The sequence below is a fragment of the Candida pseudojiufengensis genome (assembly GCF_024610245.1).
Source record: "Candida pseudojiufengensis strain CBS 10847 chromosome Unknown scaffold6, whole genome shotgun sequence".
Lineage (NCBI taxonomy): Eukaryota > Fungi > Ascomycota > Pichiomycetes > Serinales > Debaryomycetaceae > Lodderomyces > Lodderomyces pseudojiufengensis.
The window spans coordinates 325,203-350,459 of record NW_026261522.1 but is presented as its reverse complement, the minus strand read 5'-3'; the positions used below and the strand labels follow the sequence as shown (position 1 = coordinate 350,459).

The window sequence follows — 25,257 nt, the reverse complement described above, 5'->3', positions numbered from 1 at the left end:
TCTCCTTCCTTAGCTCTACTTCCTCTAACACGTTTATTTCACACTTGGATTATTATATTTTATATTGATATCAAGTCAATTAAACTTTTTTTCAATCTTTACCTGATATTAATCTTTAAATTATAAATTATAATAATACATTGTAAAATCTCCTGGAGATGACTGGAATTATTATTCTATTTCATATCACGTTTGCTCATTATATTAACATAGTATTAATATATCGTACATACTGCCTAACTTTTCGTACCTTATAAAATAACAGAATATATAAATAACTGCATATTCTGATTCCAATTTAAACCACTGAATTACGACATCAAGACTTAGATTTTGTACTGCATTATTGTCTCGATACTTAGACCTTATTTGGACTAAAAATATATATTAAATTCAATTTCTAATTATAATTAGATCAAAATTAGTTAAACTGTTAACTACTACATTGATTTCAATTTTTCAAATTTTATTATAATTATAATCTTTAGAACGAGTACAACATTCAAAACATTTCCATCAACATCTAAAATTGCTCAAATCAAAGAATGAGCTTCACATTCAATAATTCATATGGAAATGGAAATAGTAATAAAAATTCTACAATAGAAGGAAGTAGTAATAGTCAAAATAAATTGAATTTCCTAGATGCCACCACAGTAGAAAATTCTGATACAACAATATCACCAAAACATTATTCAAATATAGATCATCAACTGTTCACATCAATTGAGAATACTTTACCTAAAATTGCTTATAAGAATAAAGATAGCCAGAATACTAATAGTAGATTAAGAAATTATTCATTAAGTGAAGCATTTAATTACAATAATAATTCAAATAATCCAAATAATAACAATTCTAATTTTGATATTGGTGGTAGAAGTTATGTTAGTATGAGTTATAGACCTAGTGTCATTGCAAATATGTATTCACCACAAATTAATACTGGAAATGAAGTTCATGAACAAACTGCAAATTTAGCAAATATTGGAGTTGTTGAAGATAGTAATAGTGATGAAAATAGTCCCGTTGATGATGAATCTAATTATAATATACAAGAAGAGAATCAAAATATTGATCATTCAATTTCTAAACCTACAACTATTCAAAATCGAAGGCAATCATCAAATACTTTTTCAAGTACTACTCCTTTATTATCTACTTCACCAGATAATTATTATACAAATAATAAACCAAATGATAATGTATGGAAAACTAAATATGATGAAGAATCATCAATTCAAGGTTATGCAAAATCTTCATCTTCAACAATACCTGAAAAGGAAACACAACCAAGTAAATTACATCAATTAATATTTAAACCATTACAATATCTACCTGGAGTATTTTTAGGGACACTTTTAAATATCTTGGATGGATTATCTTATGGTATGATAATGTTTCCAATAAGTGATAATATTTTTGCAGCTTTAGCACCTGCTGGATTAGCTATGTTTTATGTATCATGTATTGTATCTCAATTAGTTTATTCATTAGGTGGATCAGCTTTTAAAGCTGGAATTGGATCTGAAATGATTGAAGTTACTCCATTTTTTCATACAATGGCATTAGCTATTTCAAAACAAATGAAAAATGAAGGTGATGATGCAATAATTGCAACAACTATTACTTCATATGCTGTATCATCAATAATTACTGGATTAGTGTTTTTTCTTTTGGGGAAACTAAAATTAGGAGTATTGGTTGGGTTTTTCCCAAGACATATTTTAGTTGGATGTATTGGAGGAGTTGGATATTTCTTAGTTGCAACTGGAATAGAAGTATCTTCAAGATTAGAAGGTGGATTATTTTATAATTATGAAACTTTTAAATATTTATTTTTCAATTATATTACATTTTTAGAATGGACAATACCATTAATATTAGCATTAATATTAGTTATTTTACAACATAAAATTCATAATTCATTATTAGTTCCAATGTATTTTATATTGGTATTTATAATTTTTCATTTAATTGTTTTATTAGTTCCAAATTTAAATTTAAATATTGCAAGAGAATGGGGGTGGGTTTTCCCAGCTGTTGAAGATGATCAACCTTGGTATTCATTTTATGAATTATATAAATTTAAATTAGTTGATTGGTTTTGTATTGTTAAACAATTACCAACTATGTTAGCATTGACCTTTTTTGGAATATTACACGTTCCAATTAATGTACCTGCATTAGCTGTATCTATTGGAATGGATGATATTGATGTTGATAGAGAATTAGTTGCTCATGGTTATTCAAACGCTATTTCCGGTTTAGTTGGTTCGATACAAAATTATTTAGTTTATACAAATTCAGTATTGTTTATAAGAGCCGGAGCAGATGATAGAGGTGCTGGTGTTTTGTTAGCAATAGCAACAGGTGTAGTTATGATGGCTGGTCCAGTTGTAATAGGATATATACCTGTTTGTGTTGTTGGTGCATTAATTTATTTATTAGGTTATGAATTACTTAAAGAATCAGTATGGGATACTTGGGGTAGATTAAGACCAATTGAATATACTACAATTATTATAATTGTAGTTACTATGGGAGCAGTTGATTTTGTTGCTGGTATAGGTATTGGAATTTTATTAGCTTGTTTATCATTTGTTGTTGAAGCTGGAAGAACTCCAGTTGTTCAAGGTATATATTCTGGAAATGTTGCCAGATCAACAGTATTAAGACACCCTAAACAACAAGAATTTTTAAAAAATGTTGGTGAACAAATTTGTATAATTAAATTACAAGGAACAATTTTTTTTGGATCAATTGGTGGAGTTGAAAAAGAAGTAAGAAATATTTTTGAACATGATAAATTTAGATCACAACCTATAAAATATTTAATAATTGATATGAAGGGAGTTATATCAATTGATTTTTCTGCAGCTGAAGGGTTTAGAAGGATTTTAAATTTAACAAATGAATTTAAAACACAATTAATTATTTCTTCTGTGGTTGATGAAGATGATACTATAAAAGGTTTACGTGATGCAGGTTTATTTGATAATAATGATCCACCAATTGAATTATTTAGCTCATTAAATTATGCATTAGAATGGTGTGAAAATTCATTTTTAAAAACTTATAAAACATTGAAGAAACATCATCCAATTGATTCACATCATCAACATACTTCATCAAGATCAGTACCAGGTACAAACAATAAAGACAAAGCACAAATTCAATCACCTACATCATTTGGTAATAAAATTTTTAGTCAATTTGGATTAGATTTTGGTACACCAAGAACAAAACAAGTTTTCCAAGCTGCAAGTAAAACAGTTTTAGATGAACAAAAAACTCAAATTAAATATCATCAAACATCAAATGATTCATTTAAAAAGCAACCTTTACCATTAATGATGATAACATTTCAGGGCCTATCTTCAAAAGATGAAGAATTTTGGTCTATATTAGCTCCTTATTTTATTAAAGAACAAATTCCAGAAAATTTACAATTTTATGATACTTTAAATGATGAACCTTCATTTTTCATTGTTGAATCAGGATTAATTAGAGCAGTTGTAAAATTTGAAACTGAAGGTAGAGAATTACATTGTTCAATTGTACCATTAGTTGCATTTGGAGATTTAGATGATGCTTCTCAATATAGACAATTAACTTATACTACTGTAAATGATTCAATAGTTTGGAAATTAACTCAAGCTAAACTTAAAGAAATGTTGAAAAAAAGTGGATCAAAGGGAGAAGCTATTTATCATGAATTATTAGAAATTGAAGCTAAATTAATTAGAGAAAGATTTGATACAATGACTGCTAATTTAATTATATCTGGATAGACTAGGAAAAAAAAGTAATGCATATTATTTATAGAATAAAAAATTGTTAAATCTCTTAAATTCTTATTAATCTATTAAAGCAAAAACAATATATAAAAATGAAAAAATATTAGCTAAATGAAATGAATATGAAAATGAGTGAATAAAGTTAATAAAGCAACTTAGAAACGACGGTTTCCCATTGGAGCAGCATTTGAACCACTTGAGAAGCCACCTCTTCCACCTCTAAATCCACCACGTCCTCCACGTCCTCCATATCCACCTCTACCTCTACCACCTCTTCCTGCACCATATCTAATATGTGATCCGAAACTTCTTCTATCATATTGTTGTAATTCAGGAGGAATAGTTTGATTAGCTTCTCTTAAAATTTTACATAAATCTCCACCCAATTTTTTATTAGCTTCTGTGAAAAATGATATGGCTGTACCTGTTGCACCACCTCTACCAGTTCTTCCAATTCTATGGACATAATCTTCAATATTGTTTGACATATCATAATTGATGACATGAGTTATACCTTTGACATCTGAAATATAGAGTTAGTAAATTGATCTAAATTGGAAATCAGGAACATTTTATAATCTACAGAAAGGTTATGGTTTATCAGTATTAATGTAATTGATACAACCTTACGATGAATGGGTGAAAAAAAAAAAATCAAAAACCCATTCATCAGTCATATCAACCACCCGTTTATTTATGAGTTAAAGAAAACACAAAAAATACTAAAGAAACTATACACATATTCAATGAACTAATTTTCAAATGACTTCACATTTTTTGTATGTGGTAAGGTTAACTCGTTCAAGTCAACTATCTTATACTATATGGTTAACTTGTGCCCTCAAATCTTCAAGAAAAACGCATTTTCCTTTTATTCAAGACAGTTTTAAAAAACTGCACCAGGCATAGAACCAAAACAATTTATAATTCGTATAAGAACGTCATTGTAAAAACTTTGTTGATATGTGTATCATGTTAATTCACACTTTTGCAATGCATCTTCACTCACATCCCTAGTTTGTGAAACTGACAAAATAAAAAACTTCCTGTAATGCTTGGACCAGCCAAGCTAAAAAAAATAAATATTCCTAAAAATAATGGTTAATATTTCAAAACTCAAATTAATACATACCAATACCTCTTGCAGCAACATCAGTTGCAACCATAATTGAATGTGAACCTTGTTTGAACTCTTTCAAAACCCAATCTCTTTCATGTTGTTCTTTATCACCATGAATGGCTAATGCTGGCCATCCATCTGATCTCAAATAACTTGTTACATCATCACAAGTTCTTTTTGTTGATGCAAAAACTAAAACTTTAGAATTTGCGTCATTTAATGCACTTTCTAATTGCTTTACTAACATATCTCTTTTTTGATATTCCGTTATGACTTGAACAATTTGTGTAATAGTATGAGAAGCAGCTAATTCTAATGAACCAATAGTAACTTGAATAGGATCAACTAAATAATCTCTTGCTAAATTCTGAACTTCTTTTGGCCAAGTAGCAGACCACATTAAAGTTTGACGATCTGGTCTAATTTGATCAACAATTTTTCTAATTTGAGGTTCAAAACCCATATCTAACATTCTATCAGCTTCATCTAAAACTAAATAAGTAACTCTTTTCAAATTAGTTTTTCCAGCTTCTAACATATCAATTAATCTACCTGGAGTAGCAATACAAATTTCAACACCTCTTGCTAAATCCCTAATTTGTGGTCCTTTTGGAGCACCACCATAAACACAAGTATTTCTAATTCTTGATGAAGAACCAAATTTACTACATTCAGTTTGAATTTGACAAGCTAATTCCCTAGTAGGAGCTAAAACTAAAACAATTGGACCATCACCTGGTTTTAATAATGGTTGAGCATTAATGTGAACAATACCTGGTAAACAATAAGATAAAGTTTTACCTGAACCTGTTGCTGCAATACCAACCATATCTCTACCACTTAAAGCCATTGGCCATCCTTGACATTGAATAGCAGTTGGTTTTGGGAAACCTTGATTTTTTAATTCACCTAATACATAATCTGGAAATCCAGCTTCATCGAATGAAGTAATTGGATGTGGAATATCGTGTCCTTCAATACTCATTTCATTTTCTTTTCTAAATGTTTCGATTTCTCTATCTGATCTATTAGTAACGTTTGGATGTTCACTATAAAAATTTTTTTCAAATTTTGGTAAATTTTCTAAATCCCATTGAGGTGCTTGCAATTCCGCTCTTGGTTGATCATTAAATCTACCACCACCTCTACCACCGTAACCTCCATCTCTGGATCCACCACCGTATCCACCTCTTGAACCACCTCTACTACCTCCATATCCACCGTTGCTATAGCCACCTGCTCCACCTCTATAACCACCGCTATTGTTATTATTGTTATAAGACATTGTATGATTGATTATTAATCTATTTGATTGATGGTTAATTCGTGTTTGTTTTGTAGTTTTTAGGAAGAAAGTGATAAGAAAATGTTTTTTTTTTTTTTTGTTCCTAGTTCATCTCAATAACAAATTTAAAATTATTTAGATAACACAGAAACTAATAACGTGGGAAAAAGAAATTAATAATGTCTTAATACTTATCTATATGAGAATTGAGTAGAAGAAATCGAAAATACTTCTGTCTTATGTATATACAACGTTTAAAAGCTTCTAAATATTAGCATATGGGGATAAATAAACATCTACTCTTCCATCGGCAAGTAATGAAGACTTCAGTGTCTGACATTTCCTGTTCATTTCTTACCTCATCTCAAATCGAATTATCTCAATGTTATCACTATCTATTCCATTTCCGTTTATTGTACTTCACCTACTTTACTAAAAGCATCCGTTAACTTTTCTTCCACAACTCCACATAATTCACTTAAATTATCCAAACCTTGATGGAATGCTTCAACTGCCGTTATATTACCATAAGTTTGTATTCTTATATTTAATTTCTTCTCTGATGGATGAGGTATACTATAACCACAAAATTCAACTTCAGGATTTTTCATAATCATATAACGTAATGCATTCCCCAACGTGTGATCTTCTTCTAGTATTTGAAACGAAGCAGCTGTTCCATCTTCTGATGATCCTGGTAAAAGTTTTATTTTATCTACGTCATAAATTGATTCTTCTTCATCTTCGGTTATGTATTCTTTTCCCTCAACATTATTAGAATCGATTTCTATTCGATCTGTCTCTATAGGGTTTCCTTGGACTGACATTTTGATTGAAACTGTAGGATACTTCTTGCCAAAGTGTGGTATTAATTGAATTGGTCTTCGGCAGAATTTTTTTTGAGTGCTTGGCTACCAGGTTTGATTTTGATTTTGTAACATGTAAAAAAAAAAAGTTTACTAACTTTACAGTAACATGTAAGTATGTATATTACTTAAATTCATTTTGAAGATTTTAAACACAATAAAAACTTTTTGGATCAAAATATGGTATAAGCTGTGTAATGGATAGGGGTGATGGCAATAAATTGAAAGGAGGACAACTCATCAGAACCGCAAGGGTTTGAAAGTGATTCATTTAACCATTGGAGTCTTATCAAACTTTGAATTTAATTTATTAGTGGAGATTAAACCATCGATATAAACAACTAACAGCTGAAATTTTGTCCATTCGATTCTTAAATTGGACCGGGTGTTATTCATTATCCAAAAAATCTCCAAGGTTTTCAAGAAATATGGACCAATAAACAGTTAAAGGAAAATTGAAAGAGAGATCTCATGCAGCCATTCGCAATTCTTTTACAGATAAAAAGCCTAATGTCACCAGGTTCTGGTCCGTCTAAAAACGTTTTGGTTGGAAAAAGTATTTGGAGGTTTATGTGCAACATTAGAAAGCCCGGAGGTATTCAAATGAGAAATGGACAAATTCCTTTCAAATGCTGTTCAGGGTAAGATTACCATGTAGATGTATGCTCAAGCTTAGTGGTCTAAGGGAATTATGCTCATATGCACAACTAGTCTGCTTGAGGTATCAATATCATTCAAAATTTGACATTTACCAAAGAAAACACTCATATTAATGGGGAGAACTAGTTTTGTTCATGAGTAGAATTCTCTTAGTCTACTTGGTTCGAGATATCATCATCATTCAAAATTTTAACCTCACAAAAGGATATCACCAATATTAAACAAGGAGAAATCATTAGGTGCAAAGATCGAACTCAACATGACTGCCAAACCTCAACATATGGCTTAGAATTTATAAGGATTTTGATGATCTACCCTATGTTTGCGGATCTGATGCAACTACAAAATAAATGCAAAACGTGATCCGAGTTTTTGTTCCTCCTCGCTTAAACGATGTAAAAGGTTGCAACTCAAGGCTTGGAGTAAATTAAATTGTTTTTAATAACCAAAGATGCATCACTTGACCTATTTGGTGTAAAAATTTCAGAATTTTAGATTATCAAGTTTCACAAAAATATCTAAATCAAAAATAGAGCAAAAGAATTATAACAACCAAAGTAATGAACCAGTTGATATAAGTAAAATAGAGAAGCTCAATAGAAGCGAGAATCAAGAAATTTAATATTCAAATTTTTCAATTTTATTTCAAATCAAATACACACTAATATAAGTATCTAAAGTTTGGAGAAATTTTTGAACCATCATTACCTTTACCTAATTCCTTTTCCCAATTCATTGTTCCTTTGCTGATTCTATTATTCAATACCATTAATCTGAATCTCCAAATGATTGTAATAAAAATTGCCAAACACAAAAAAACAATGTTACAAATCATAGCTTTCACAAACCTGGGTCCGTCTTGGCTGCCATATAGAAACGAATTCCAAATCAGGGTTGTGTTGCTGAGACTATTGACTAGAGCTATTGCCACGGCACGCTTAGCTGGGGGACGAGGACATGAATTGCTTATCGCTGTTAAAATTACGATGAAACTGCAGTATAATGAAGGAATCATTAAAATCATACTAAAATAGCGCGCTCCTGTATTCAATGTTGAAACTGCGATAATAAAAGCTATCATAGCTAAGATCATAGGACAAATAATATGCAAGGATCTTTCCCCTGTCTTGTCTGCATGTCTAGCGAATAGATAACACACTATGCAAGCAACTAAGTAGGGAGGGGCGGTTAATACCAATGTAATTGTATGTGTAAAGCCTAGCGTTCCAACTATGGTAGGGAAGAAGTTGGTAACCCCACAAGCTGCTACGAGAAATGATAACATTCCCGCAAGACACCACATTTTTATGTCTTTAACAGCTAATAGGAACCCTTCCCAATCAGTAACCTGAGCTTCCTTATCAGAATCATCAACATTACCCAAGTCTCTTCTCAATTTCCATTGTATAATATCCTTTTCTTGCTGATTTAAAAATTTTGTATTTGATGGGGTATCAGGTAAAATCCAATAAGCTAATGGAGCTATCAAAACAGTTAAACAACCTTCAATGATGAATAAGTATCTCCAACCTTCAATACCACCAAGTCCATCCATTTGTAAAATACCTGCTGCTAATAATCCACTGAATGCAGAACTAATAAATGAACCAGCATATAAAATTGCATTCCTTGAAGCTAAAGTCTTTTTATCATACCATGAAGATAATATCATCAAAGCAGCACAAAAAAATGCCGACTCAACAATACCCAAAGTTGCACGAATTGCCACAAGACCCCCAAAAGATGTAACTGCTGCTGTACAAGCTGAAATTGCTCCCCATAACGTCATTACCACTGCCAAATAAGCTGATGGTCTACCCAATTTGTTTAATAACATATTTGAAGGGATTTGAAATAAAATATAACCAACGAATAATATAGAAATACAAATTTGATATTGATTACCTTTTAATCCTAAATCTTTTTCTAATCCACCAAGACGTGCTGATGCAATATTATTTCTATCAATATAATTTAAAATATAAATTGTGATTAACATAGTCATTAACCTTAAATCAATTTTTCGTAATGTTTTTTTATCCAATCGTTTTAATTCTTCTTGAGTTAAATCTTGTAATGATTCTGGTAAATCAACATAATAATCTTCATTTTCTTCAATAAAACTAGGTCCTAATTCTGAATCTGATCCTTTAAGATCTGAACCTATTTCAATATGAGTACTTTGAGCTTTCTTGTCATCCTCCAAATGAGAAAAACTTGGTTTTTCCGAAGACATTATAGTTGATGTAAGTTTTTGATCTTAAGTGTGAAAGTTAAAAACAAATAACTTGAAAATAAATTTGAAAACAATCTGGGGTTAAATCTTTATTTATAAATATTTATTTATTGTTACATCACCAATTCATCTCCATACTCTAAACGAACATTGCAACATGTTGGGGGAATTACTAAACAAAACAAAATATTTTTGTGACTTGTTAATCAGTCTATATTTTCTTTGAGTGAAATCAATTCGAGTTAAGTTGTCGTGCATAATTGAAATTAATCTTATTTCAGACAGATGAAGTGCTACAAATTTCTTAAAAAAGGTGGGGAAGAAGAAGGTAATGAGAATAAAATTTAAGTTCAGATTATGAGCAATGATTTTTAAAATTTTAAAAGAATACTACCGCCCTTCCTATTGGAGTTTTAGACTTTTCGACTTTTCATCAAATAAGAAAGAGCAGTTATTGAACGCTAGACTTATTTTAAAACTTAAATATTAATAGCTTGTAATTAAGAAGCATCAATTTTATGATACTGCTAATTAAGTTTTCATTTTCTTCTTATTATTATTTTATTTTATTTTTTTAACTTTGTTTAGTGGAAATTTCTTATTTGTGTTTCAAAGTTTTTCCGGACGTTTATTTTTTTAAATTATTAAATTGTTAATCATGACAAAATTTTTAAAAAAATCACGAATTACTAACGATGTAAGCAAATAGAAAATAATTTGGTTGGTTTTATTTTGAGTTGCTGAAACTCATCGTGAAAAGAACTTTTCAAAAGAAGTAGCAACAACTTTAGGTTAGTAGTACGATAATTGTAAAAAATGTTAATGAAAAATTAAAATTTTAAAATTCAAGTAAAATTTCTTAATTTTTTTTTTCTTGGATTATTTTTTCTTGAATTTTTCCGTGGGGGAATTTTTTTTTTCGAAGAAAATCATTTCGCAATCAAAAAATTGCATTTTTGTTACTCTAACTCAACAATTTACCATTACAAACTTTTGACTAATAAAGTTGTGAAATTATTAGTCTTTGGTCACAAAGATATATCATATATAAAATTGAGTATACGCCTTTTGCTATTTATGATCACAATTCTTGAATAAATCTGGAGATTATGGGGCTGATCGACCTTTTTAAGTTACAATATGGATGACGTAAAATGAAGATACGTTTTACCTTTCGTAAGTTAGAATATTTTGTAAACTCTTTTTGCAACTCCTTTGATACATCACCAGATCTGTTGGAGAAATTGGAGAAAGTAAAATTGGTTGTTTATTTGATAGAAAACTGAACGTTTATAAATGTGTTCTTTGAAATTACAGTAATTTTAGGAAAAAAGTATTAGCGAAATCTTTAGATTTGCTAGAGTGAGAAAAAGTTGAACCAGGTCGAAGTCAAATGAAATTAGCAAAAATTGAACACTGTAGTATACATAACCAATTTCAAATTTAAAAAATAAAATCTAATAGGCACACTATTTAAGACGCGTCAATTGTAATTAATTTCTTAAAGTGGCAAGATATTGGTTACAAATTCGATTTTTACATTCTCAGTCAAATTCATGGAAAAATACGTTGAGGGAAAAATTAATTTTCAAGATCGGGCTTTGAACATCGTAAACTGAATCAAAGTATTTTACGATAAGTCAAGATTTGATTTTCCTAAGAATCAAGATATATTTTCGAGAAGGATGAAAAGTTCCTTAGTTAATCTATAAAATTTCTCAAGTCTAAGATTTTATAGATCTATTATGGGGTATATAAATTTCTTGACTGTTTTAACATTTTCTGCATTAGCTTGGGGGAAAAAAATTTATTGAACTAGTCTAAATTTTAAAAAAATTTAGCCGGGGTAAGTAAAAATCTAAGAAGACATCGGATTTCGCAAAACTCAAGATTTGATTAGCTGAATCTTAGTATTAGAGCATTAACTGAGCAAAATTGTCAATCAAATAATAACGTAGTTCCGGAATAGGCTTTTAATGACCGTCCAAGAAGATTAAAAAAAATGGGAAGTTTATGCTACAAGACGAATTTTTATAACTATTATTGAAATTTATATTGAAAATCCAATAAAATCAGACTAATGCTATCTAATACAAAAATTTAAACTTTCACTTACAAATTTCATCAACAAGTTGATCAAATACTCTAAATAATAAATGCTTATTCAATTGATCAACTTGAATCATTTTAAATAATATGTTAGATGCGAAATCTGTATTATTAGTTCCAAATAATTTTGTAAAATTTTCATTCATATATCTATGAAATAAAATTTTTGCTTCATTGGCAGTTTTTGATTTTTGAGATGTTGTTCTTATTTCAGGTGGATCTTTAAATTTACCATTAGGAAATAATAAATTTGTAATTAATAATAATATTTCATCAATTTTTAATGGATTTGTTTGAGTAGAAATAAATTCATAAACTTTATTTTCAATAGCTGTACCAAAGACTTGTTGCAAAATGACTACTAATGCTCTTCCTTTCAACCAATGTAAGTTAAAAACAGTTATAATTATATCACAAATAGGTTTGACAAAAGATTGTTTTGTTGGTGTGGTATTTGACAATGAAACCGATGAAGAAGAATTAGAATTTGAATTGTTCTTTTCATCAAATTGTCTCAATTCTTTCTCCATTATTCTTTTATTCTCAAGTAACTCTTCATTTGTTTGAGGTTTGACTACTGCTTTGCTTGATAAGCCAAGATACCAATTTTTACTGAAAAAACCTGATAATCTTTTCGGTTGATTTTCATCAAATTTATGATGAAACTTTCTTAAATGAAAATTTTCAGATGATAAGAATGATCTAAAAGCTTTATCAGCACAAACTTCTGGTATATTAACTAAATTTTTTAAATATACTTCAAGTAAATACCTTCTATTATCAATTATATTTTTTTGTTGAAATTTTAAAACCAGAATTGATTTTCTTGGAAAATTTAAATTCAGAACTTGAGGATATCTTCTTTTCAAATATCCATTTAATCTATGAAATTGACTATATCTTCTAGCAACTACCCAACCGGCTTTAATAATATCTGGATTCTCACTTGAAAATTTTTGGACTTCGATAATATATAAAACAAATTCTTTTCCATTCTCATTACCATTAACCAAAGACTCAATATTAACTCTAGATTTACCAAATAAACTATTATCATTTTCTTGAATGATGTATTGTTGAAGTTGTAGTTCCTTAAGTTGCAAATCCTTTTGAACTCCTATTTTCGATTTATGTAAAACTTTATACTTTGAAGAATGATTTGTTAGTTCTGCTTTATTTAATAAAGGTTCCAAGTAAGACAATTGTTGTTTTAAACTTTCAATTTCTTGTTCAACTTTTGGGATCTCCTCAGCTAAATTGAGATTTCCAGGGGCAGCAAATTCCACACTTTCGGAACCTTTCTCAATAAAAGACTCATCCGTGTCAGATGTTTCTTCTTCCTCATCATCATCGGATTCGTCGAAGGTCTCATCCTGGAATAATTTTGAATACCTGTCACTATTTTCTTTTTCATCAAAATCGGTTGCATCTTGTTTGTTTGTATTATTATTCATGATATCAAAAAATGTATTTTCTATAGAAGCTAATACATCATCTTGTGAATGTCTTTTGGTCTCGTTAAACTTTGAAGACATAAATTGAGGATTATTTAGGACCAACTCATCAAATACTCGATTCTGAATCTTGTACAATATGGATTTTCCAGATTTTACATCCATTAGGAGTTGCAACTCTTCTTGATTCACATCAATCAATTTGGTGTCAAAATATCTTTGTTTAATAATCCCAATCGCATCAGAATCCTCCGTGTTAATAGTGATGTCATCCAAGGGTGATTTTATTCGTTCAACTGTTTGCCAAAACTCTAGTAGATACGCTTTATCAATGGACAATAAAAAATCATAATATTCTTTAGTTTTGCTAGCAGATGTTAAGATAGATTCGAGTCCTGCTCTTTCTCCAATCATAACATTTTCTTGTAATTCATCATCTAGAATACCATCTAGTTTATCGAGTGTTGTTAGATCATGCTCTCCAGACAAAGTGTGCTGGGCCAATGCTGCTCTTAACTCCTTAACCTGATCTCTTCTTCTCAAATTATCACCAATAACTTTTACAATCATCAAATTATAAAAATCACTTTCCGATAGCAAATTGAACACATTATCAAGAATTGTACAAGCTAAAATCTCTGTGACAAAAATTCTACTTATTTCACAAGATTGTTCCTTTTCAGATAAAGTTACTGATAACAACTTTTCGACTTGTTTTCTAAAGTATTTCTTTTCATTGAAGTTTCTATCCGCCATATCAGTTTTCTTCGTGGTCACCCCCATGTGTAAGCTACCACCATTGAAAAAAGTCAATAATTCATCATGCTCCTCTGACAAAGTACCCAGGGCGTTAATAAATTTCTTCATTCTGGAGAACTCTAGAAAATGTTCGTTAAATATTGGTAGTAATTTTGTAACTAATAAATTTGCAAAATCGAGCTTCTTCAATCTTGAGACAATTTGCGTAGTTATATGTACTAATTCAATCTTAATGTCATCCTTGAATAAAGTAGATGAACTGATATGGTCATACCATGAACTAATAAATTCATTAATTATAAGATCAAATAGACTGATTAATTTGTCGGAATTTGACGAAGTTAACAATCCAACCTCTAATTGATCACCATCTTGATCAAATTGCTTTAGTTCAGACTCCCAACTATCTCGTTTTGTAAATTTAAACTTGGAGTTGATCACCTTCCTTTTCGATTGGTCAGTGTTTGTGAAAATTATCAGAATAACAACATATCCAACAATGCACAAAATTACCCCTAAAATTAATGTGAGAAATGAGTATGTTTTAAATTTGACCCATGAAACCAAAATAACCAAACAACTGATTCTGACCAAAAGGTTTGGCATATGACCATTAATTACTCAGATTTAGTCCAATTGTATAAGTGTGTCTACTTAGATAGTATAAATTTGGTCTATCGTGAACTACACATTTGTGTAACAATTAGCGCTACCACTTAGTTCAGAACCAACTATTTGTAATTAACAAGAAATTACAGCTACATTCAATGCCATTAAAGTGTTCTATATTGTATATTCATGTTCTAATCTTCTTCATTTTCTTGGACTTCGTCTTATCTTTCTTTTTTTCGCCATCTTTTTTCCGCTTTCGTAGAATGCTATGGTCTTCATTCGGTATTTCCACATCGCTCAAGTCTGTCTTGTCTTTGCTCGACTTGTTCACCTCTTTATCTTGATTCTTGGGTTTTAAACAAGATTCGGCAAAACCATTTGATTCAATCGATTTTTCGTCCTTACTCCTGTGAATCTTCTTCTTCTCCTCTTTATGTTTCTTTCTCTCGCTCCTCTTCTTTTCCTTCCTCTCTTTTCTACTATCTGATTTCTCTTTCATACTCTTCTCTTCAGATATCTTTGATTTGTCTTTGCTTTTCTTACTCTTAATCTTCTCCTCCGCTCCGTTCTTGGGTTTCAAATTATTTGTCAACTTCTCAATATCTTTAGCTGCTTGCTCGGTCAAATTTACAACATGCCCCTCTTTCACATGTTCTGTTTTTCCCACAGTACCTTGTAATCCTTCACCTTTAACAAACATTCTATATAGGGGAGACATGTCTTTATTTATTTTTTTCAAAACTGCTTCATTATCTTGTTTGAATGAAACTTTACCATTTTCTTTATTGTTTTCAACTTGTAAATTTTTCAATTGTCCATCAAATAGTCTTTCCCACCACATATCTGCATTATTTGAATCATGCCCTAGTCCTTTAGTATCCTTTTTATGTTTGACTAAAATTGGTTTTTTCAATCCACCTTTCTGCAAAGCTTCTCCTTCATTCCAGCCGTAAGACTGTAGATATACCTTTGCATTCATTCTGTATTATATAGCAGGGAGAAACCTAATCGCCAATAACTGGTTGTTGGTATAGTTCTGGTATGTAACTGATGATTTTAATGAGAAGACTTGAAATCAATATTTTCGAGATTGTGTAACAAAAAGATTATACGGTATAACTTTAAAACGTATGACAAACATTTATTAAGATTATTTGAAATTACTGCAATCATTTTGATCACTTAATTTCTTCATTCAATGCACATAATATAAATGAGTGATGACTTAAAACGAATTGATGAAGAGTTTGACTTGTTGATTAATGAAAACTGTTATGCCCTTGAGAATTATGATAAAATATTATCTAAATTACTAGTCCTACTGAATAGATCAGAAATTGTTAATAAAGTTTATACCGAAAAAATTAAACACTTCAAACTACGTCAACTGGAATTAAACAATTGGTTGTTTGAAATACGTTCTATCATTGATGAAGAGGAAAGATCAAGGTTGGAGTATAAATTTTATGAATTAATTATTGATGATTATGCAACTGTTCCTATTTGGTCTAGCTGGTTAAGATTAGCAAAAGAATTAAATTCAAATCGTATTTTGTCTGATGAAGATTACAGAGCATTAATATTTAGGTCATTATATACTTGCGGAAATGATTTTGCAACTGGTCATATAATTTGGGATTGGGGATTGGATTATTTTTATCAAAACTTTTTAGGATCTAATGATTCAACTGACTTGAATACTTTGGTCAAGTTACATTTAAAAAGGTTGGGCATCCCATCAACTAAATTAGATGAATCTTTTCAGGAGTTTTCGTCATTGATAAGTAATCATAAAAGTCAAAGCTACGATGAGTTAATACAAGCAGGTAATGAAATTTACACATCAGCTAAAAAAAAATCTTCATATTATGAGAAATATGAATCTCAAATAGTAGAAAATTCAAAACTTCCTGAAGTTTGGATTGAGTATATGGAATCAGTATGGAAATATCTGACTGAAAAAAATTTAGCTTCAATCCAGGCAATTTTTGCAAGATCAAATCAAGATGAAGTTTCTTTTTCAAACAACCGGCAACAAGTTTGGATGGCGTTTTTGAACACACTATATTCATCACAAGATACAAATCCTAAAGTTATAACTCAAATTCTTGAAAATTACGTAAGAACTTTCCCAAATTCTTGTTCGGCTTATGCTGAAAGTATTAAGAATTGCATAGCCATGCCTTCAAATGGTAATACAGTCTACAACGCTTTAAATAATAGGATTAACATGATAGATTTGAAAAATTCAGTCGAATACAATGATTGGAAGAAAATACCCTTAGCAAGTATTCAATTCAAATTTCAAAAAGTAAACGCTGATGACGATATGGAACTGCTTGAAGTCTTGCTAGATACCCTGGTTGAAGATGCAATAAAGAATAACGATGAATTTCACTCAGTTGAGAAACTAGCAGTTTTGATTTATAAAAAACGAAATCAAGTTAGAAAAGCAATGAATGTGATCGAGTCCTTGTTCTCAACTTTTAGCACAGAGGCAGAGGTTTGGATTTATGGACTTCAAACAATGGTTGAATTTAATATTGATTTTCCGATGATAAGAGGTCAATTGAAGAAAGCTTTATCATTCGAATTGGATAATCCGGAAAAATTGATTGACCAATGGTTGCGGTATGAACAAGTCTATGGAGATTTAAATTCATATAGGCAAACTACTGTAAGTTGTAATTCTTGGTTAGAAAAATTGCAGCGTCAAAAATCAGAAAAAGTTGACGTGCCTGTTGAAAGAAAAAGAAATCATGACATAGCCGAAAAGAGCCATAGATCCAGAGAAGAATTTTCAGTTCAAGTAAACAATTTACCACTTGATATAACCAAAACTGAGATTGAAAAATTTTTTAATGATTGTGGAGAGATTAAGGACATAAATATAATTCATTATAATGATGAAAAACAAGCAGTTATTGAATTTTCAAACGAATTAGAAGTTTTCTCCGCAATTACTAGAAACCATAAAATTTTAGGATCAAATGAAATTCGAATTAGTCGAGTTGAAAAAACTTTACTATTTGTTAACAATTACCCTAGTACTTTAAGTCAATTACAAGTAAGAGAAATTTTTGAAAGTTTTGGCCCCGTTGTTAGTATAAGATTCCCATCACAAGCTAAAAACAAAATAAGAAGATTTTGTTATGTCCAGTTTCTCAGACATGAGGATGCTCAAAATGCTATTAATTTATTTGATGGTCGGAAATATAATGATGAAAATCTCAATAACAAAGAGTTGACATGGGAAGTAAAATATTCAATGCCTCAAGAACGTAAAGAAAGAACTACTCCGATGTCTGAGCGAAAAATAAGAATTACAAATATAGCATTTTCAATTACGGAAGAAGAATTAAGAAAAGAATTTTCTGAATTTGGAGAAATTGATCTGATTTCTTTGCCGAAAGCTATCTATGACACGAAGAAGAGAAAAATGAAACAGAATGGTGGTATCGCGATAATAACATTTCAAAATGCAGACAGTGTTGATGACTCCTTGTCGAAAGATGGGTTTTTATTTAAGAACAGGCCAATTAAAGTCACCAAGCAACAGCCACCGATTAATTACACACCTGATGATTTTGATGAATTAAAGACCATTGGATTAATTCATTTAAACCCTTCATTAAACCAATATCAGATAAAGAACCACCTAGAAAATAATTATGGTAAAGTCAACAAGATAATGTTGTTACCTGATCTTAACTCAGCTTTGATTGAGTTTCAATCTGTTAAAGATAGCGGTAGAGTTGGGTTAAATGGAGGCTCTATCATTATTGATAATTTTTCAACACAAGTCACAACTAAACAAGATGTAACAAAATTAATCAATTTCACTGCTTCAAAGCCTACTTCGAGTTCAGACATGGTACCTCTGAATAATGCAAAAAATAAATACCCTATGATTCCCACGTCTATCAAAAGAAGAAAAACTTAAATAGCACAACATGAAGAATTTACGAATTAATATGACTGTTCTCAAACTTTACTCTAATCTCTTAATTGAAACCATTTTTGTGTAACATATATCTTCTACAAAAAAAATTTAATTTTTCATTCTACGTAGATACAGTGAGTCAAAATAGATCAAACTATAAATCACATTTCACCATGAGTGTAACCTTCGAAAAGACATTCAGAAGGGATGCATTAATTGAAATAGAGAAAAAATATCAAAAACAATGGGCAGAAGAAAAATTATTCGAAGTTGATGCACCAACTTTTGAAGAATGTCCTATTGAAAATGTTGAAGAAGTTAGAGAAAAATATCCTAAATTTTTTAGTACTATGGCTTATCCTTATATGAATGGGGTTTTACATGCTGGTCATGCTTTTACATTATCAAAAGTTGAATTTGCAACGGGGTTTGAAAGAATGAATGGTAAAAGAGCATTATTTCCATTAGGTTTTCATTGTACTGGTATGCCAATAAAAGCAGCAGCAGATAAAATTAAAAGAGAAGTTGAATTATTTGGAAAAGATTTTTCAGGAGCACCATCTGAAGATGAAGAAGAAGATGATGAACCAGTAAAGAAGGAAGAAAATAAAAAGGCAGATTTAACTAAATTTAGTTCTAAAAAATCAAAAGCTGCTGCAAAAACTGGAAGAGCTAAATTTCAATTTGAAATAATGTTACAATTAGGTATTCCAAGAGATGAAGTTTATAAATTTGCAAATAGTGATCATTGGTTAAAATTTTTCCCACCTTTATGTCAAAAAGATGTTACTGCTTTTGGTGCAAGAGTTGATTGGAGACGTTCAATGATTACAACTGATGCTAATCCATATTATGATGCATTTGTTAGGTGGCAAATTAATAGATTAAGAGATTGTGGTAAAATCAAATTTGGTGAAAGATATACAATTTATTCAGAAAAAGATGGTCAAGCTTGTTTAGATCACGATAGACAATCAGGTGAAGGAGTAACTCCTCAAGAATATGTTGGAATTAAAATTAAAGTTGATGAATTTGCTCCTGAAGCTGCAGAGGTTTTAAAAAACAATAACGTTGATACAAGTAATAAAAAGATTTACCTTGTTGCTGCAACTTTGAGACCTGAAACAATGTATGGACAAACATGTTGTTTCGTTAGTCCTAAAATTGATTATGGTTTATTTGATGCTGGTAATGGTGAATATTTTATAACAACTGAACGTGCATTTAAAAACATGTCATTTCAAAATTTATCTCCAAAAAGAGGTTACTATAAACCAATTGTTACATTGAATGGTAGAACTTTAATTGGATCTAAAATCACTGCTCCTTTAGCTCAATTGAAAGATTTAAGAGTTCTACCTATGGAAACTGTAAAAGCAACAAAGGGTACTGGAGTTGTAACATGTGTACCATCAGATTCTCCAGATGATTTTATAACCACAAAAGATCTTGCAAATAAACCAGAATATTATAAAATTGAAAAAGATTGGGTTAAAACTGAAACTATTCCATTAATTCATACTGAAAAATATGGTGATAAATGTGCTGAATTTTTAGTTAAACAATTAAAAATTCAATCACCAAAAGATTCAATTCCATTAGCTGAAGCAAAAGAATTAGCTTATAAAGAAGGTTATTATAATGGTACTATGATTATTGGTAAATATAAAGGTGAAAAAGTTGAAGATGCAAAACCAAAAGTTAAAGCTGATTTGATAGATTCTGGTGATGCTTTTGTATATAGTGAACCTGAAAATCAAGTTATTTCAAGGTCTGGTGATGATTGTTGTGTTTCATTAGAAGATCAATGGTATATTGATTATGGAGAAGAAGTTTGGTTAGGTCAAGCATTAGAATGTCTCAAGGATATGAATACTTTTTCAAAAGAAACAAGAAATGGATTTGAAGGAGTATTTGCATGGATGAAAAATTGGGCAGTTACTAGAAAATTTGGATTAGGTACAAAATTACCATGGGATGATCAATATTTAGTTGAATCATTATCTGATTCAACTATTTATATGGCTTATTATACAATTGATAGATTTTTACATTCTGATTATTATGGTCAAAAACCAGGTAAATTTAATATTAAACCAGAACAATTAACTGATGAAGTATTTGATTATATTTTCACACGTCGTAATGATGTTAAAACAGATATTCCAATTGAACAATTAAAAGAAATGAGAAGAGAATTTGAATATTTTTATCCATTAGATGTTAGAGTTTCAGGTAAAGATTTAATCCCTAATCATTTAACTTTTTTCATTTATACTCATGTTGCAATTTTTCCTAAAAACTTTTGGCCAAAGGGAGTTAGAGCAAATGGTCATTTATTATTAAACAACGCAAAAATGTCAAAATCAACAGGTAATTTTATGACTTTAGAACAAATTGTTGAAAAATTTGGTGCTGATGCTTCAAGAATTGCAATGGCTGATGCAGGAGATACTATAGAAGATGCAAATTTTGATGAAGCAAATGCAAATGCAGCAATTTTAAGATTAACTACATTAAAAGATTGGTGTGAAGATGAATTAAAAAATGAAAGTAATTTAAGAACTGGTGAATATGATTCATTTTTTGATGAAGCTTTTGAAAATGAAATGAATGATTTAATTGAAAAATGTTATCAACAATATTCTTTAAGTAATTATAAACAAGCTTTAAAATATGGTTTATTTGATTTTCAAATTGCAAGAGATTTTTATAGAGAATCTGTTAATTCATCAATTAAAATGCATAAAGATTTAGTTTTAAAATATATTGAATATCAAGCATTAATGTTAGCACCTGTTGCTCCACATTTTGCTGAATATTTATACAAGGAAGTTATAAATAAAAAAGGGAGTGTTCAAACAGCTCAATTTCCAAAACCTTCAAAACCAGTTTCAAAACCTGTATTAGATGCATTAGAATATGTTAGAGAAATTTCAAAATCAATTCGTGAAGTTGAAGGTTTAGGTTTAAAAAAGAGAAAAGGAAAATCAGATTTTGAAAATGGAGAATCAGTAAAATTAATAGTATTAGTATCAAATACTTTCCCAGAATGGCAAGATAATTATATTGAATTAGTAAGAGAATTATTTGAAAATCAACAATTATCAGATAATAATTTAATAAAACAAAAAGTTGGTAAAGATATGAAAAGAGCAATGCCATTTATAAATCAATTAAAATTTAGATTAAATTCAGAAGATCCAAATTTAATTTTTAATAGAAAAATTACATTTAATGAAATTGAAATTTTACAAAAAGTTTTAACATTAATACAAAATTCTACTTTTTCAGTTAAAATTAAAGAAATTGAAATTATATCATTTGATAATGGTAGTGATCAAGGTAAAAATATTTTAACTGGTGAAGATGTTATAATTGATATAAAAGGTAAAGTTAAAGATAATGCAGTACCTGGTGAACCAGGTATCATTTTAAGAAAAATATAAAAATAATTTGTAGATAAATAAATCATTACATAGTAAATGACAAGTTTAAGTCATAGTTTGTAGTAATTCCTAAATTATTTCAAGTAACTAGTTTTTGATGACTATATAGCTTAGTTGAGAGTATAGAAGTACAGTAATTAACAATGACACAAAGTAACGTCTTACATTAATTATTATGGAGAGAAAAAATTACATACAGTACAATAATTCTGTAACAGAAAACTTATTCATCAATAAAATTAAAAACATTAACCACTATCATTAACAAAATATTCAACATAACTACGTTTATACTTCATTAAACTCAAGATTTTCACTACATATTCAAAACAAAAATAAACTGATAAATTTGGACTTTCTCAATTTTCTTCTTCTAAACACAATATAATTATAAAAAGAAGTTATTTTAATAATTTAATTTGTTCCATACATTAAGAAAATTCCAAAACAAAAATTCATCAATCATAAACAAAGAGCAAAATCCCTAAAGCAAACAAAATGGAAGAACAGGAAGCATTAAAAAGTTTCAAATTCCCATTAAGAAATGAAGAACCAAAGTTTGATTATAAATTAATAAATCAAAATGGTAAATTATCTGAAGTTCCATTATGTAAAGAATATCAAAAATTAACTTTAGAGGAACAACAACAAAAATTACAAAACTTACAACAACATCAACAACAAAATCATCATCACCATCATCATCATCATCATCGTGTGCTGAACCAAGAACAGCGACAGACTCAAATTCATCGTCAACAACAATTACCCCAACAAACACTCACTAAACCCCACTCTCATAAACAAACACTTCCAACAAACAACGAACAACTTCATAATACCAAAACAAGAAATCATCGTAAAAGAAATGCTGGAGAAGATGATTTTGGAGAGAATGATAGTATACAATCTGGTGATGATTTTACTTCTTCAGATACTGACTCAAATACTCCAAATTCAGTAAATTCACAAGTTTCATCATATAGAACCAAGGGTTTATCCCATCCTCCAACTAAAAAGAGATTGACATCAAATTCCGAACATATAAGTATTGATGTAAATAATCAAGAACAAAATAATCCTAATTATGGTTCATTATTGACAAATAATGCAACTTTTGCTTCTTCACAATCATCAAATAGGCATCGTCCTAAAACACCAGTTGTAATCAATTCTCCAAATAATACACCACTTTCAGATATTGATGAGGATTCTACTCAACAATTACCATTACCATCCCCAAGTGCTTCTCCAGTTCAATCTGACCATGAACATGATGATGTTGAGGAAATAGTTGAAAGTCCTGGAACTTTATCAAAAAGATTAAATTTAGAATTAATTGAAAGTCATATGTTAAATATTCCAAGAACTCAATCAGAATTAATTAATGTAATGAATAATTTATCAAATTTTTTAACCGAACAAAATCATAATAATTTAATTTTTAGACTATTACAAAAGACAAATAGATCTGCTTTAAGTTCTTTTAGTGGATTATTAAATAATTCATTGAAAAGAGATTTAATTGGTAATTTACCATTAGAAATTTCAATTAAAGTATTATCATATCTTGATGCAAATACATTATTGTCAATTTCAAAAGTTTGTAAAAAATGGTTCAAATTAGTAAATAATCCAGAATTATGGATAAATTTATTAAAAAAAGATAAATTAATTACTGATGAAAATATAATTAATCAAGAATTAATTCAATCAAAACAATTAATTGATGAATGGTGTACTTATCCTGGGGAGATAAATTCAGCTCAATTATTATATAAAAAAAGAACAATAATAGCAAATAGATGGTTAGATCCTAAATATCAACCTAATAGAATTAGTGTTACTGGTCATGGAAATAAAGTTGTTACATGTTTACAACATGATGAAGAAAAAATAGTTACTGGAGTTGATGATAAATGTATTTTAATATACAGCACCAAGACCGGTAAATTAATGAAAGTTTTGGAAGGACATGATGGTGGAGTTTGGGCTTTAAAATATAGTGGAAATACTTTAGTTACAGGTTCAACTGATAGAACAGTTAGAGTTTGGAATATGACTACTGGAAAATGTACTCATATTTTTAGAGGACATACTTCAACTATAAGATGTCTTGATATAATACATCCAACAGTAATTGGTAAAGATGTTGATGGAACTGATATTGTATTTCCAGAATTTCCATTATTAGTTACTGGTTCAAGAGATCATAATATTCATGTTTGGAGATTACCAATTGTTAATGAAACTAATTCAAATATTGATGAAACTACATTTGATGGAGGAGAAACTGAAAATCCATATTTAATAGCTATATTATCTGGTCATACACAATCTGTTCGTTCAATACTGGGACATGGAAATATTATAATATCTGGTTCATATGATTCAACTGTTAGAGTATGGGATTTATTAGATAATGGAAATTGTAAACATATATTACATGGTCATCAAGATAGAGTTTATTCAACAGCAATGGATTTTAATAAAAAATTATGTTTTTCAGGTTCAATGGATTCAACAATAAATATTTGGAATTTTGAAACTGGTGATTTATTAAAAGTTTTAGAAGGTCATTCATCATTAGTTGGATTATTAGCATTAGTTGATGATGTTTTAGTATCTGCTGCTGCTGATGCATCATTAAGAATATGGGATCCAACTACAGGAGAATTAAAAAGTAAATTAAGAGGTCATGCAGCTGCAATAACATGTTTTGAACATGATGGTTTAAAAATTGTTAGTGGTAGTGAAAAAATGTTAAAATTATGGCATGTTAATAGTGGTACATTTGCAAGAGATTTACTAACAGATGTAACTGGTGGAGTTTGGCAAGTAAGAATTGATTATAAAAGATGTGTTGCTGCTGTTCAAAGATTTAATAATAATGAAGAAGGTGAAACTTTTATAGAAATTTTGGACTTTAGTAAACCTTTAAATAAATAAGACAAAACTTTCGCT

At 29.5% G+C, this 25,257-nt stretch overlaps 9 protein-coding genes across 9 annotated transcripts; 4 read left to right on the top strand and 5 right to left on the bottom strand. All coding sequences in view use genetic code 12, as the record gives it.

The window, feature by feature from the left end:
- Window positions 1-545: 545 nt before the first annotated feature.
- KGF55_000244 (uncharacterized protein) lies at window positions 546-3,794 on the top strand (the record flags this gene model as incomplete). Its single annotated transcript, XM_051757153.1, has 1 exon — window positions 546-3,794. The coding sequence occupies one exon, from the start codon at window positions 546-548 to the stop codon at window positions 3,792-3,794; it is 3,249 nt and encodes a 1,082-aa protein (XP_051616982.1).
- Window positions 3,795-3,955: 161 nt separating this feature from the next.
- On the bottom strand, window positions 3,956-6,205 carry DBP2 (DEAD-box ATP-dependent RNA helicase; the record flags this gene model as incomplete). Its single annotated transcript, XM_051757142.1, has 2 exons — window positions 3,956-4,323; window positions 4,933-6,205. The coding sequence occupies 2 exons, from the start codon at window positions 6,203-6,205 to the stop codon at window positions 3,956-3,958; spliced, it is 1,641 nt and encodes a 546-aa protein (XP_051616981.1).
- A 410-nt stretch (window positions 6,206-6,615) lies between these two features.
- Window positions 6,616-7,032, bottom strand: RPC19 (DNA-directed RNA polymerase core subunit; the record flags this gene model as incomplete). Its single annotated transcript, XM_051757131.1, has 1 exon — window positions 6,616-7,032. The coding sequence occupies one exon, from the start codon at window positions 7,030-7,032 to the stop codon at window positions 6,616-6,618; it is 417 nt and encodes a 138-aa protein (XP_051616980.1).
- A 1,360-nt stretch (window positions 7,033-8,392) lies between these two features.
- KGF55_000241 (uncharacterized protein) lies at window positions 8,393-9,967 on the bottom strand (the record flags this gene model as incomplete). The annotated part of the gene is made up of 1 exon (XM_051757120.1): window positions 8,393-9,967. One exon carries the CDS (start codon window positions 9,965-9,967, stop codon window positions 8,393-8,395), a length of 1,575 nt encoding a protein of 524 aa, XP_051616979.1.
- A 2,108-nt stretch (window positions 9,968-12,075) lies between these two features.
- Window positions 12,076-14,895, bottom strand: KGF55_000240 (uncharacterized protein; the record flags this gene model as incomplete). The annotated part of the gene is made up of 1 exon (XM_051757109.1): window positions 12,076-14,895. The coding sequence occupies one exon, from the start codon at window positions 14,893-14,895 to the stop codon at window positions 12,076-12,078; it is 2,820 nt and encodes a 939-aa protein (XP_051616978.1).
- Window positions 14,896-15,085: 190 nt separating this feature from the next.
- Window positions 15,086-15,880, bottom strand: KGF55_000239 (uncharacterized protein; the record flags this gene model as incomplete). Its single annotated transcript, XM_051757098.1, has 1 exon — window positions 15,086-15,880. One exon carries the CDS (start codon window positions 15,878-15,880, stop codon window positions 15,086-15,088), a length of 795 nt encoding a protein of 264 aa, XP_051616977.1.
- Window positions 15,881-16,114: 234 nt separating this feature from the next.
- Window positions 16,115-18,844, top strand: KGF55_000238 (U6 snRNP complex subunit; the record flags this gene model as incomplete). The annotated part of the gene is made up of 1 exon (XM_051757087.1): window positions 16,115-18,844. The coding sequence occupies one exon, from the start codon at window positions 16,115-16,117 to the stop codon at window positions 18,842-18,844; it is 2,730 nt and encodes a 909-aa protein (XP_051616976.1).
- A 173-nt stretch (window positions 18,845-19,017) lies between these two features.
- CDC60 (leucine--tRNA ligase) lies at window positions 19,018-22,293 on the top strand (the record flags this gene model as incomplete). Its single annotated transcript, XM_051757076.1, has 1 exon — window positions 19,018-22,293. The coding sequence occupies one exon, from the start codon at window positions 19,018-19,020 to the stop codon at window positions 22,291-22,293; it is 3,276 nt and encodes a 1,091-aa protein (XP_051616975.1).
- Window positions 22,294-22,791: 498 nt separating this feature from the next.
- Window positions 22,792-25,242, top strand: CDC4 (SCF ubiquitin ligase complex subunit; the record flags this gene model as incomplete). Its single annotated transcript, XM_051757064.1, has 1 exon — window positions 22,792-25,242. One exon carries the CDS (start codon window positions 22,792-22,794, stop codon window positions 25,240-25,242), a length of 2,451 nt encoding a protein of 816 aa, XP_051616974.1.
- Window positions 25,243-25,257: the final 15 nt, after the last annotated feature.